Source organism: Schistocerca gregaria, chromosome 9, assembly GCF_023897955.1.
Source record: "Schistocerca gregaria isolate iqSchGreg1 chromosome 9, iqSchGreg1.2, whole genome shotgun sequence".
Lineage (NCBI taxonomy): Eukaryota > Metazoa > Arthropoda > Insecta > Orthoptera > Acrididae > Schistocerca > Schistocerca gregaria.
In genome coordinates, this window is record NC_064928.1 from 220,985,669 (window position 1) to 221,001,085 (window position 15,417).

General features: G+C 45.9%; 1 protein-coding gene across 1 annotated transcript in view; it reads right to left on the reverse strand.

Moving 5' to 3' along the window:
* The window catches only part of LOC126292017 (peroxidase-like), a 176,853-nt gene that overhangs the window by 103,807 nt on the left and 57,629 nt on the right, over positions 1–15,417 (reverse strand). The window contains exon 2 of the mRNA XM_049985809.1: positions 5,046–5,177. Coding sequence (XP_049841766.1) covers positions 5,046–5,175 — 130 coding nt within the window. The 5' untranslated portion in view covers positions 5,176–5,177. The remainder of the gene's footprint in view (positions 1–5,045; positions 5,178–15,417) is intronic.

The following is a 15,417-nucleotide window of genomic DNA, read 5'->3' on the forward strand; positions in this document are numbered from 1 at the left end:
GATTCGAACCTACGAACGTAGCTGTCCCGCGGTTCCGGACTGAGCGCCTAGAACCGCGAGACCACCGCGGCCGGCGGCAGGAAAGAAGAGCAACTTCAGTGATCCGTTTTCTTGTGGTCGGAAGGCGTATCAGGGGACGAAATTGATCGAAGACTTTCGGTACAGTACGGGAACAGTGTTTTGCCACAACGGAGTGTCTACGAATGGACTGAAAAATGCCGAAATGGTCGCACAAGTGTTACACACGATGAAGGAGCCGGACGACCGTTTACCGACACGAATGAAGAAACCATTGAGCATTCACGTGAAATGATTCTCTTAGACAGACGATTAACTATTGACGAAGTGGCACATCGTCTGCAAATTAGTCACGGTTCTGCCGACTATATCGTCCACAACAGACGGATTTCATAAAATTTGTGGAAGATGGGTCCCAAAACAACTCACACAGTTGGATAAACAAACGTGCTTGGATATCTGGCAAAAACAATTGGATCGCTACGGTAACGAAGGGGACAACTTCTTACAAAAATCAAATGGCTCCGAGCACTACGGGACTTAACGTCTTAGGTCATCAGTCCCCTAGAACTTAGAACTCCTCAAACGTAACTAACCTAAGGACATCACACAACACCCAGCCATCACGAGGCAGAGAAAATCCGTGACCCCGGCGGGAATCGAACCCGGGCGCGGGAAGCGAGAACGCTGCCGCACGACCGCGACATGCGGGCTCTGTGCGCGTACTGCTGCCCACACTGTAGAAACGCTCCAGAAACTCAAAATTCAAGTACTGGATCATCTTCCATGTAGTCTCGATCTTGCCCCTTCTGACTGTCACTTGTTTGGTCCACTCAAACAGGCATTAAGGTGCCGTCGATTTGCCTCTGGCGAAGCAGTGAAAGAAGTGGTGCATTCCTGGCTCGCAGCTCACCCAAGAACTTTCTCTTCTGAGGGCATCAGGAAGCTTGTACAACGATGGACCGAGTGTGTTGAAACGCAAGGAGACTATGTCGAAAAAGATGTTCTTGTAAGTTTCCTATTTGATTTCAATAAAATTGTATAACTACTTTGCAGATAATAATTGACTTAGCGCCGTACAAGTGTCGGTGTGAGAACCTTTCCATGTACGGTATCTCGCAAACGACTTGCACTAGAATAGTGCAACAAAACACCACTGAGATTCTAATTTACCCAACTTTTAATTAGTTAGTGTCAATAGGCCCTGTCCCATTTAAAAAAGAGTATGTTTTAACAAAAATGCACTTTATGAGTGTCATTACAATGTGTTTATTGGATAACAATACGAGCCCCTGTCTGCCAATCAATAGAACTTTCCGCTTCGGTAATACACTCCTGGAAATGGAAAAAAGAACACATTGACACCGGTGTGTCAGACCCACCATACTTGCTCCGGACACTGCGAGAGGGCAGTATAAGCAATGATCACACGCACGGCACAGCGGACACACCAGGAACCGCGGTGTTGGCCGTCGAATGGCGCTAGCTGCGCAGAATTTGTGCACCACCGCCGTCAGTGTCAGCCAGTTTGCCGTGGCATACGGAGCTCCATCGCAGTCTTTAACACTGGTAGCAATCCGCGACAGCGTGGACGTGAACCGTATGTGCAGTTGACGGACTTTGAGCGAGGGCGTATATTGGGCATGCGGGAGGCCGGGTGGACGTACCGCCGAATTGCTCAACACGTGGGGCGTGAGGTGTCCACAGTACATCAATGTTGTCGCCAGTGGTCGGCGGAAGGTGCACATGCCCGTCGACCTGGGACCGGACCGCAGCGACGCACGGATGCACGGCAAGACCGTAGGATCCTACGCAGTGCCGTAGGGGACCGCGCCGCCACTTCCCAGCAAATTAGGGACACTGTTGCTCCTGGGGTATCGGCGAGGACCATTCGCAACCGTCTCCATGAAGCTGGGCTACGGTCCCGCACACCGTTAGGCCGTCTTCCGCTCACGCCCCAACATCGTGCAGCCCGCCGCCAGTGGTGTCGCGACAGGCGGGAATGGAGGGACGAATGGAGACGTGTCGTCTTCAGCGATGAGAGTCGCTTCCGCTTTGGTTCCAATGATGGTCGTATGCGTGTTTGGCGCCGTGCAGGTGAGCGCCACAATCACGACTGCATACGACCGAGGCACACAGGGCCAACACCCGGCATCATGGTGTGGGGAGCGATCTCCTACACTGGCCGTACACCTCTGGTGATCGTCGAGGGGACACTGAATAGTGCAAATAGTGCACGGTACATCCAAACCGTCATCGAACCCATCGTTCTACCATTCCTAGACCGGCAAGGGAACTTGCTGTTCCAACAGGACAATGCACGTCCGCATGTATCCCGTGCCACCCAACGTGCTCTAGATGGTGTAAGTCAACTACCCTGGCCAGCAAGATCTCCGGATCTGTCCCCCATTGAGCATGTTTGGGACTGGACGAAGCGTCGTCTCACGCGGTCTGCACGTCCAGCACGAACGCTGGTCCAACTGAGGCGCCAGGTGGAAATGGCATGGCAAGCCGTTCCGCAGGACTACATCCAGCATCTCTGCGATCGTCTCCATGGGAGAATAGCAGGCTGCATTGCTGCGAAAGGTGGATATACACTGTGCTAGTGCCGACATTGTGCATGCTTTGTTGCCTGAGTCTATGTGCCTGTGGTTCTGTCAGTGTGATCATGTGATGTATCTAACCCCAGGAATGTGTCAATAAAGTTTCCCCTTCCTGGGACAATGAATTCACGGTGTTCTTATTTCAATTTCCAGGAGTGTATTTGCGGTGCATGTTTTAGGTCATTCATCTTGTGTATCACACAATGTAAGCTTACACGTAAGAATTCCGGGCTGTCAGGTCCGGATCGACGTACAAAGCTTTCTCCTAATGTTTCCTCTCCGACTGCGGGAGACATCTTCAGAGGTAAAATGGCTAACTGCAACGAGAACCCGAAAGAGCGCCGATTATATGCGCAGCGCAGAGGGCACGACAGTCTATCACGTGACGTTAGCTACGAGGTTATCGCTGGTATTGCCAACATTCTCGACTGAAAGTAATCTGTCGTCATTCTTATGTTGCAATGTTGACATTCAAATTTTGTCTGATTTAATACCTTCCTCTTTTCTGTTAAAATTATTACGGTGTCCACAGATTCGAGTAGCCTTTCTGTGCATGTTGTTGTTATGGTCTTCAGTCCTGAGACTGGTTTGATGCAGCTCTCCATGGTACTCTATCCTGTGCAAGTTTATTCATCTCCCAGTACCTACTGCAGCCTACATCCTTTTCAGTCTGCTTAGTGTATTCATCTCTTGGTCTCCCTCTACGGATTGAATAACATCGGGGAGAGGCTACAACCCTGTCTCACTCCCTTCCCAACCACTGCTTGCCTTTGATGTCCTCGACTCTTATAACTTCCATCTGGTTTCTGTACAAATTGTAAATAGCCATTCGCTCCCTGTATTTTACCCCTGCCACCTTCAGAATTTGAAAGAGAGTATTCCAGTCAACATTGTCAAATGCTTTCTCTAAGTCTACAAATGCTAGGAACGTAGGTTTGTCTTTCCTTAATCTAGCTTCTAAGATAAGTCGTTGGGTCAGTATTGCCTCACGTGTTCCAATATTTCTAAGGAATCCAAACTGATTTTCCCCGAGGTCGGCTTCTACTAGTTTTTCCATTCGTCTGTAAATTATTCGCGTTAGTATTTTGCAGCTGTGACTTATTGAACTGATAGTTCGGTAATTTTCACATCTGCCAACACGTGCTTTTTTCGTGATTGGAATTATTATATTCTTCTTTAAGTCTGAGTGTGTTTCGCCTGTCTCATATATCTTGCTCACCAGATGGTAGAGTTTTGTCAGGACTGGCTCTCCCAAGGCTGTCAGTAGTTCTAATGGAATGTTGTCTACTCCTGGGGCCTTGTTTCGCCTCAGGTCTTTCAGTGCTCTGTCAAACTCTTCACACAGTATCATATCTCCCACTTCATCTTCATCTACATCCTCTTCCATTTGCATAATATTGTCCTCAAGTACATCGCCTTTCTATAGACCCTCTATATACTCCTCCCACCTTTCTGCTTTCCCTTCTTTGCTTGGAAGTGCGTTTCCATCTGAGCTCTTGATGTTCATACAAGTGGTTCTCTTATCTCCAAAGGTCTCTTTAATTTCCCTGTAGGCAGTATCTATCTTGCCCCTGGTGAGACAAGCCTCTACATCCTTACATTTGTCCTCTAGCCATCCCTGCTTATCTTTCTATGGATATGTGGATGATAGTGCGATGTTTTCGAGATATCACTCGTCTTGGTGAATTTTATTTCGTCATCACCCTTTTGGTAAAGCCGCTGCGCTACGAAAGATTTATCCGTATTTACCTCTGAAGATGTCTTCCACAGCCGGAGGGGAAACCTTAGGGGACACTTTTGTACATCGACCGTGGCCTAACAGTCTCGAACTTGTTTATTGATTCCGAGACGACTGGAACCTAATTTGAATGCCATCTGACTTCCTTGACCTTATTAGACATTGCACTGTGTTGTGTTCTTGTTTTTTTTTTTTCAAATTTTTGTTCACCACCGGTAGCCGCAGTGTTACCAGTAAGTAAATGTAGTTTTTGTAAATGAAATTCTCAAAGTGATAGGTCCGCAGCTCGTGGTCTAGTAGCTAGCGTTGCCGCCTCTGGATCGTGATGTCCCAGGTTCGATTCCCAGCCGAGTCGGGGATTTTTCTGGGGGTTTGTGTTGTCCTCAACATTTCATCGCCATTATAGAAAGTGACGAGACTCGGCAATGAAAAGATTGGGAATTTGTATGGGCGCTGATGACCACGCAGTTGAACGTCCCACAAACCAATCATCATCATCATCATCATCTTCATCAAAGTGATAGCATAAAGAAACCAGCATCACAATATTTGGCTTGCCAAAGTGAGGTTAACAGCATCGCTACAAAAACACGTTGCCAGTTCGATGTGACAAAATTCGCTACGTAGTAGCTTACGGCGGTAGCTGCGAGACAGATAGCTGTTAGACGAGCGCGTGGCTGACTTACCCTTGGTGACGCGGAGTCTGCAGGGTTTCCCGGGAACCGTCGACAGCGGCACCACGTTGGGCCCGCATTCGTGCTCAGCCTCGCACGTCAGCAGCATGGCGGCCGAAAGTATCACCCACAGCGTCAGCATCGCTGCAGGCGTCAGAACCAAACACAGTACAATTAAATAACATGAAAACAGGCAACAGACGATACACAGAGTGCATAAAAGAGAATCGTCCGATCAAAAAACTCATAACTATTATATTATTTTAGATACGTGCGTGAACGACGTACTGTTGGAAAGAGCAAACTCGTTGCCTGGTCAGACGAGTTTCGTTTCAAATTGCGTCGAGCGGATGGACGTGTAAGAGAGACAACCTCACGAATCGGTGGGTCCTGCATGTCAGCAGGGGACTGTTGAAGCATCCCCAACTCTCTTGTGGTTCCCTTTTTAGCTACTACACGTCGAATCTGCTCGTAGATACGCATCGTCGGTAGGTTTTCCGGCTTCACTTCCCGACGTGACAGCGACGACTCTCGGATGACGTGCGGGCCTGGTGTTTTGCTATTACTACGAGTCTTGCAAATATCGCTTTTATTTTGTAATTTTCTCAGCTAAAACTCTCCCCATTTCTGATTAAGTCAGCCTGCGCCACCTTTAGGAGTGGGACGTGAAAGAGTCACAAAAGTTCATATTAAGCAGTCCGTAAAACACGTAAACGTTCACTTCAGTTAGCGTGTTAGTTAATGCCTACGCTTTCCGCTAGATGGTGATGACTGCTCAATAGCTTTGGTTTCGTAAAAACTTCGCTGATTTGTACCACGTAAGTACAACACTCTTGTATTTCACTTTCGCACTATATTCAAGGATTAAGAAGGTGATGGATGATGGTCTATTTAAAAGGTTCCTAGCCTGGAGGAACCTCAATAGCCGATATTCACGCGCTCTACGTCCAGATTCGCAACTAACGGCACACGACACTTTCCAAAGTCCACACATTACTCCGAATTCACTCGTATCAGCGGGTAATTTCAGTCCGTAAAGTTCCAGTCTAGCACTAAAGTCCTAAAATCCCCTTAATACTCAGTTGCTACCAACAGTCAGAGATCGTACACTACATCACTTTCAATCTCCGTAATATTCTGACAGTTTATCGTGAATCTTAACACGATAATTCCCCGCCCTTTAACGAAACAATCAAGGCAAAATGGCGGCAATAATGACGGTCAGGCCTTTTTATAGGTTTTTCATCAGAAGAGTTTAGCGTCACTGCCTTCTCCATGACGGAGATTCCGTGGCTTTGCTGAACTTAGACTTTAAACTACTTGCTGATACACTATAATTTTGATCTGCAATTACCGCTGATTCTACACTATTTTCCCCTCTAAAAATTCTATTCTTAATTTTAAATTATTCCTTCTATAGCTTTTATCACTGTAAACTGAACCGAGATGTTACACTGTTCTAGCTGGTCGAAGCTCTGTAATGGGATGGGGGTGTGCAATTGGAGTGATATGGGGCCCGTGATACGTTTAGATAGGACTCTGATAGGTGGTACGTACATAAGCATCTTGTCAGATCACGTGCGTCCATTCATGCCCATTGTGCATTCTGACGGACTTGAGCAATTCCAGCAGGACAAGAGGACACCCCACATGGGCAGAATTGCTTCAGAGTCTCCATGAACACTCTTCTGTTTAAACACTTCCGATGGCCACGTATCTCTGTAGACATGAACATTGTTGAGTATATCTGGGATGCCTTGCAACGTGCTGTTCAGAAGAGATCCCCACTGTCTCGTACCCTTACGGATTTATAGACAACCCTGCAGGATTCATGGTGTCAGTTCCCTCCAGCACTACTTAAGACATTAGTCGAGTCCATGCCACGTCCTGTTGTGGCACTTCTGCATGCTGGGAGGGGGGGGGGGGGGGGGAGAGGCCCTGCAGGGTGTTAGGCAGGTGTACCACTTTCCTTGCCTCTTCAGTGAAGGTCCCTCCTTAAGACAGTGCTCAGCCACTGCCGATTTGTCAGGTTGTAATAATCGCGTATGGCGATGATGTGGAACACATCTGTCATTGACGGTACGAATAGTTTGGTCAATGTACACTCCTGGAAATGAAAAAAAGAACACATTGACACCGGTGTGTCAGACCCACCATACTTGCTCCGGACACTGCGAGAGGGCTGTACAAGCAATGATCACACGCACGGCACAGCGGACACACCAGGAACCGCGGTGTTGGCTGTCGAATGGCGCTAGCTGCGCAGCATTTGTGCACCGCCGCCGTCAGTGTCAGCCAGTTTGCCGTGGCATACGGAGCTCCATCGCACTCTTTAACACTGGTAGCATGCCGCGATAGCGTGGACGTGAACCGTATGTGCAGTTGACGGACTTCGAGCGAGGGCGTATAGTGGGCATGCGGGAGTCCGGGTGGACGTACCGAAGAATTGCTCAACACGTGGGGCGTGAGGTCTCCACAGTACATCGATGTTGTCGCCAGTGGTCGGCGGATGATGCACGTGCCCGTCGACCTGGAACCGGACCGCAGCGACGCACGGATGCACGCCAAGACCGTAGGATCCTACGCAGTGCCGTAGGGGACCGCACCGTCACTTCCCAGCAAATTAGGGACACTCCGCACACCGTTAGGCCGTCTTCCGCTCACGCCCCAACATCGTGCAGCCCGCCTCCAGTGGTGTCGCTACAGGCGTGAATGGAGGGACGAATGGAGACGTGTCGTCTTCAGCGATGAGAGTCGCTTCTGCCTTGGTGCCAATGATGGTCGTATGCGTGTTTGGTGCCGTGCAGGTGAGCGCCACAATCAGGACTGCATACTACCGAGGCACACAGGGCCAACACCCGGCATCATGGTGTGGGGAGCGATCTCCTACACTGGCCGTACACCTCTGGTGATTGTCGAGGGGACACTGAATAGTGCACGGTACATCCAAACCGTCATCGAACCCATCGTTCTACCATTCCTAGACCGGCAAGGGAACTTGCTGTTCCAACAGGACAATGCACGTCCGCATGTATCCCGTGCCACCCAACGTGCTCTAGAAGGTGTAAGTCAACTACCCTGGCCAGCAAGATCTCCGGATCTGTCCCCCATTGAGCATGTTTGGGACTGGACGAAGCGTCGTCTCACGCGGTCTGCACGTCCAGCACGAACGCTGGTCCAACTGAGGCGCCAGGTGGAAATGGCATGGCAAGCCGTTCCGCAGGACTACATCCAGCATCTCTGCGATCGTCTCCATGGGAGAATAGCAGGCTGCATTGCTGCGAAAGGTGGATATACACTGTGCTAGTGCCGACATTGTGCATGCTTTGTTGCCTGAGTCTATGTGCCTGTGGTTCTGTCAGTGTGATCATGTGATGTATCTAACCCCAGGAATGTGTCAATAAAGTTTCCCCTTCCTGGGACAATGAATTCACGGTGTTCTTATTTCTATTTCCAGGAGTGTATATATACATAGTCGAGTCGTTTTAGTTACACTATTTATAACTCAATAATGGCTGGACCGATTTGCCTGAAAATTGGTGGAGAGGTAGCTTAGAACCAGGAGACGGGCATAGGATACCTTTTATCCCGTTCGACCACTATAAGACGTGGTATAACAAAAACGCATCTGGCATGGTATAACAAAAAGCAAATGACAGCTAAACATCTATGGTTAAGTATCAGTATATATCATCAATTAAATATTTAAAGAAATAATTTGTATTTTCTTTGAATCATGATTAACAATGCTGCGACCAAGACAATCGAATATTTATCGACAAAGCCGTAATGCAAGAAGGATACAAAACATTGCGAATGAAAGGACTGAAGAAGAACAACAAATTGGCCATGAAGAGCGGGGCGTTAGTATGGCTCGGCTTCGAGCTTCTCAATCACAAGAGCAAAGCGAGGCAGCCCGTGAAGCGTCTCGGTTGCCAATGCGAAATGGTCTAACGAACAACGGAGATTAACATGTAGATAATTTTCGACGCACAAGAAGAGATTTATGATTTGATGATTTGAATTGAGCAGCGTTTAGATACGATTGCAGCAGTGATTACTTGGTTCAAATGGTTCAAATGGCTCTGAGCACTATGGGACTTAACATCTGCGGTCATCAGTCCCCTAGAATTTAGAACTACTTAAACCTAACTAACCTAAGGACATCACACACATCCATGCCCGAGGCAGGATTCGAACCTGCGACCGTAGCAGTCGCGCCAGTGACTACTGCTTGCATTCTTGCGTTTGCATTGGGCCGATGGGTGTTGTTTGCGAGTATTGTGGTGCATTGAAGTTTTCCGGAGAAACGCACGGATTGTGCTGCCTCAGTGGGAAAGTGAAACTGCCATTATTGACTGCGCCACCTGAGCCATTGATTTCATTGCTTTGTGGCGGAACACCTGAATCACGTCATTTTCTTGCAAACACCAAAATATACAATAGTTGTTTCCAAATGACCTAATTTGGGGTAGACGGTATCGAAGAACGAGGATTTAATCCGACATCATTAAAACACTTAATTTTTTATTTGTATTTCCTAATAGAAAATTGAACTTAACATCCGAAATATGATTATTTATTGGCTTTAAGGCGGAACAGAGTTTTCCGGGTCAGCTAGTAAAAAATAAACATAAGGAGGAATAGAAGCTTCTAAAATGTCGTATAACAGAATAATGCTGACGAGTAGGTGGATAGATCTGAAAATCGACGAGGAGGTACTGAATCGAATTAGGGAGAACAGATGCTTAGGGTACAACTTGCCTAAACCAAAAGATAGGTTGAAGGACACATCTCTAGGTTACGAGTTCTGTGTCCTCAGCTGAGGACCTCCCATCTGTCTGTTAGGATTATATAGGCGCTGGGTCTTTGAGGTACAGAAACACATGAATAGCGACTAGTTAACCCTCACCAATTTATTCCTTAAAAACACATTATAATACATTCCAAAACAAAACGAAAACGACGCACCACGAAATAATTATCCGAATGGGACGGAAATCAGTAGATGTGATGTACTTGTACAGACAAACAAACAGTTTCTAAAATATTGGATGATTCGTTCAAGAGAAAGAGCTTGACAAAGTGAGCAAACCAATAACGCTTTAGTACAAATGTGGCCTTTATACATGCAGTTATTCGGCTTGGCATTGGTCGATAGAGTTGCTGGATAGCCTCCTGAGGGATATCTTGCCAAATTTTGTTCAATTAACGCCTTAGATCGTCGAAATCATGAGCTAATTTAAGAGTCCTGCCTGTAATACCCCAAACGTTCATAATTGAGGAGAGACGCAGAGACGTTCTTGGCGAAGGTAGGGCTTGGCAAGCACGAACACAAGCTTAGGAACTGTTGTCATCTGCTGGCGGGCATATCTTGGTGATGTGTAAGTCCGGGATGGCTCGCCATGAAGGGCAACAAAATGGGGTGTAGAATATGGTCGGCGTACCGCTGTGGTGTAACGGTGCCGCAGATGACGACCAAAGGGGTCCTGCCATGAGAAGAAATGCCACCCCAGGCCATCACTCTGATCGCTTGGCAATATGGCGGGTGACAGTCAAGCTGGTGTCCAGATGCCACCTGGGGTGTCTCCAGATACGTCTTTGCTGGTCATTGGGGCTCAGTTCGAAGCGAGGCACATCACTGAAGATACATGTAGTCCAGCCAATGAGGTTCCAGACCGAAGACGTTTGTGGAGACGACCCGGAAAGCGTTTGGATACCAACATGACAGTCGCCCGCTGTATGGCTTGACGACAAGGAATGATTGTCTGGGGGGTGCACACTTCTTTTCACAGCAGGACCTCTTTGGGTTTCGTCCTCAGCGCCATTGCGGCTCAGCGGTACGTCGACGATTATCTACGCCCAGTTGGCTGCCCATCATGCAAGCCATCCTGGACTTACATTTCAGCAAGGTAACGCCCGCACGCACATGGCGAGGGTTTCCACTGCTTGTCTTCCTGCTTGCGAAACCTTACGTTGGCCAGCAAGGTAGCTGATTCTCTCCTCATTTGAGAACGTTTGGAGCGTTATGGGCAGGGTCCCCCCAACAGCGCTCCAATTGGACCGAATTTGGCACAGGAATCCCTCACTAGGATGTCCAAAATATCAACCATTGCCAACTGTGGGCCGAAAAAGACGTATGTTCCTCGTCTTAACAACGCGAACTGAAAAACAGCGCAGTTCTGCGCAGATGGCCAGCCACACGATTGCTGCTAGTATGTGTGTGAGTGAAGGCGCCTCTGCGGCCGGCGTTTAGTGACACGGTAGTCTTCAGTATTCCAAAACAGCGCCAGCTCGAGTTCGTGTACCCACGAGGGACTGCTGCGTCCAAATGGTTTATTTGGTAATGGAGAGAAGTTTGGAAGGTAGATGGGGGTCGATACTCGATAGTGTAAGCAGGTTAAAATGAATTGAGATTGAAACAGGTATGCAGAGGTGGAGCATTTGCACAGGACAGCGTATCGTGGAGAGCTGCCGCTAATCAGTCTTCAGACTGCACAACATCAACGTAGTATAATCTTGATGCGTACAATAGTAACAAATACGAGTGGCGTTTGGTAAGTACTGCAACACATATTTTACCCCGGCCAATTTCAGTTGAAAAAAATGCGGAATTTTTTGTGGGACTCCATCGAAAACTCCCACTTCAACCCCTATCGTTTCATGAAATTACGGTAGGTGGCGCCGCTATACGTAAATGGTGTCTGTAACACAGGTTCGTTCCAAGTAGGGAGGTGTCGTAGAGTTTCTTTTGGCGGAAAAACTGAGCATCGCAGATGTTGATATGCGCTTGCAGAAGAGCTACGGTGACGAGGCAGTTAAGAAAAGCACGGTGAGTCGTTGGGCGAGGTGCTTGTCGTCATCACGACAAGGGTGCGGAAACCTGTCCGATTTCCCGCGTCCCGGCTGGCCGCTCACAGCTGTGGCTCTTGCAGTGTTGGGACGTGCGGACAATCTCCCTCGAGATGATCGACAGATCACAATCAAACACTTGGCTGCTCAACTGGACCCCTCCGTTGGTAGTGCTGACGCACTCGTCCACCATTTGCGGTGCTCAAACGTGTGGACCCTCTGGCTTACTCGCCTTTTAACAGAGAGGTCACAGTTCGTAGAAATTGACGGAAAGTCATCGACCAAAACAGAAGCGACTTCTGGCGTTCCTCAAGGTAGTGTTATAGGTCCTTTGCTATTCCATATCTATATCACCGATTTGGGAGACAATCTGAGCAGCCGTCTTCTGACAATAATCTGACACGAATTCTTTACAGACGAATGGAAAAACTAGTAGAAGCCGACCTCGGGGAAGATCAGTTTGGATTCCGTAGAAACAATGGAACACGTGAGGCAATACTGACCTTACGACTTATCTTAGAAGAAAGATTAAGGAAAGGCAAACCTACGTTTCTAGCATTTGTAGACTTAGAGAAAGCTTTTGACAATGTTGACTGGAATACTCTCTTTCAAATTCTAAAGGTGGCAGGGATAAAATACAGGGAGCGAAAGGCTATTTACAATTTGTACAGAAACCAGATGGCAGTTATAAGAGTCGAGAGACATGAAAGGGAAGCAGTGGTTGGGAAGCGAGTGAGACAGGGTTGTAGCCTCTCCCTGATGTTATTCAATCTGTATATTGAGCAAGCAGTAAAGGAAACAAAAGAAAAATTTGGAGTAGGTATTAAAATCCATGGAGAAGAAATAAAAACTTTGAGGTTCGCCGATGGCATTGTAATTCTGTCAGAGACAGGACTTGGAAGAGTAGTTGAATGGAATGGACAGTGTCTTGAAAGGAGGGTATAAAACGAACATCAACAAAAGCAAAACGAGGATAATGGAATGCAGTCAAATTAAGTCGGTGATGCTGAGGGAATTAGATTAGGAAATTAGACACTTCATGTAGTAAAGGAGTTTTGCTATTTGGGGAGCAAAATAACTGATGATGGTCGAAGTAGAGAGGATATAAAATGTAGCCTGGCAATGGCAAGGAAAGCGTTTCTGAAGAAGAGAAATTTGTTAACATCGAGTATAGATTTAAGTGTCAGGAAGTCGTTTCTGAAAGTATTTGTATGGAGTGTAGACATGTATGGAAGTGAAACATGGACAATAAATAGTTTGGACAAGAAGAGAATAGAAGCTTTCGAAATGTGGTGCTAAAGAAGAATACTGAAGATTAGATGGGTAGATCACATAACTAATGAGGAGGTATTGAATAGGATTGGGGAGAAGAGAAGTTTGTGGCACAACTTGACCAGAAGAAGGGGTCGGTTGGTAGGACATGTTCTGAGGCATCAACGGATCACCATTGGAGGGCAGCGTGGAGGGTAAAAATCGTAGAGGGAGACCAAGAGATGAATACACTAAGCAGATTCAGAAGGATGTTGATTGCAGTAGGTACTGGGAGATGAAGAGGCTTGCACAGGATAGAGTAGCATGGAGAGCTGCATCAAACCAGTCTCAGGACTGAAGACCACAACAACAACAACAACAACATATGGATGATTGCTGCTGTACCACCATTGGCGTGTCTGACAGAACAGACAACACATATCGTATGAGTATATCAGTGAGGACAGCTCTAGGCATTTCAGTGCAGGTGCACCACATCTTTGGAGCCACTGTGAGACTAAGCGAATTCTTTGAGCAGCAGGGATAATAGAAGGGGCACTACTTGCCTGTGACAGGTCGAGAATTTGTGTCAGCAAGGAAGCATGTCTGGATGACTGAGGCAGTTAAGGCAACCATTCTGAAGAAACAGAGCATATGGATTCAAGTTCCAGTCCAGCAGAAGTTTTCAGTTTTCACCATTTATTTATTTCAATGCCTGTAGGTAGCTGAATTCATGATTTCCTTTCATATTAAAATAAGTTAAACGTGAAAAGCTTGATTGTAATTCTTAATGAAGAGCTAAGTGCTCCCTTAATTGTTTAAACATTTTATAACTGACTTCAACTGTGCCTGCATGACTCTGTTTTTGCTCAGTTTGCTGCAGTTATGTCTCAGTTTTTGTACAGCATTTGCTCAGTCTGTTTGTTGCTGAGAAATGCTGTAGTGGAGAAGTGAGAAGGGAAGAAACTACAAATAATTTATGGATATCCAGGAGTTTTGGTTGTGAGAATATTACTTGTAATGATGTAGGAATGGAACATATTGTAAGAGAAAGACCCCACTGCAGCAAAGGCAAAGAGTATGGCAGTTGATTAACAATCATTGACACCCATGACATATCAATATAAGTGTTTTTAACATTAAGGAATTGCCTTTCTGCTCCAAAACTTTGTGTCTTTTGCAGCAGTCCCTGTAAATCAATGAAAAAACTGCAATTACAAGCATTTCACATCTTAGTTGTGAGCAGAAACATTACAGGGTCCTATACCAAGCCTCTGTGCTGAGGATGGAGAATTGCTATCTGGCAGCAATAACTCATGGTGTGTTATGCATAAAGGTTATTCACCCTTACTGAATCACCTGTATATCGGACCGTTAACACCGAAAATTATAGCAATATTTATATGACAGTCCTCACAGTTAAGATTTTTTAAAATAACTCTAGGTGTTACATGCACTGCTTAACATTGCAATGGTCAGTGGGAATAAAAGTTAGTTAAAAATTAAAAATTATATATTATTCATTTTTGCAAAGGAAATTTTAGGTAACTTTGCTAACATGTAATGGAAGAGTAAATGTAATGAGTTTTGTAAGATGCTAATGACTTTTTTTTTTTTTTTACAAAAGCTTTATGGCATTATTCACATGATTAAAATTCAATATTGTTAAGAAACAAATAGTTTTGCTGTAAAATTCATTATTATTGGACTACTTAAATGACATTTTTGGTGAAAATATTATTTGGAAACTTTTAAATTATTTTTAATATTTTGCTGAGGTTTGCAGTCCTAAGTTATCATATTTAATATTTTACTAATATTTAGAGAATTTCATAAATTTTAGGAGAGAAGTCCAGTGTGGGTGCCACATTAGTCAAAATATGATTTGTAAAAATGGAAGTTTATGACTTTTAAAGCTTATTAATAAACATTTTTGAAATGAAAAATTATTTGTGCCCTTGTAAAAGTATTATTACTTATAAAAGGCATGTAAATGACAAAAAATTGTATACAGTAAAATTTGTTAACCCTTGACTCACGAGGTGTGGTTTCTCATACTACATGAAAATTTTCAAACTCACTCTCCAAGGCCAGTTGAGGGGGAATGCTTCTATACTCCCCCTACCCTCCATAAATTGCCACCCCTATGATGTTTTGTTTCTGGTTGCATTATCGCCTTCTGTATTTATTGTTTAGACTTGTTATTAATAGGTGTTGGAGTCTCCTACTGCGTGACTCGTGAACTACATACCTGTTTTCTTCAGCACAGTATCGTATAGCC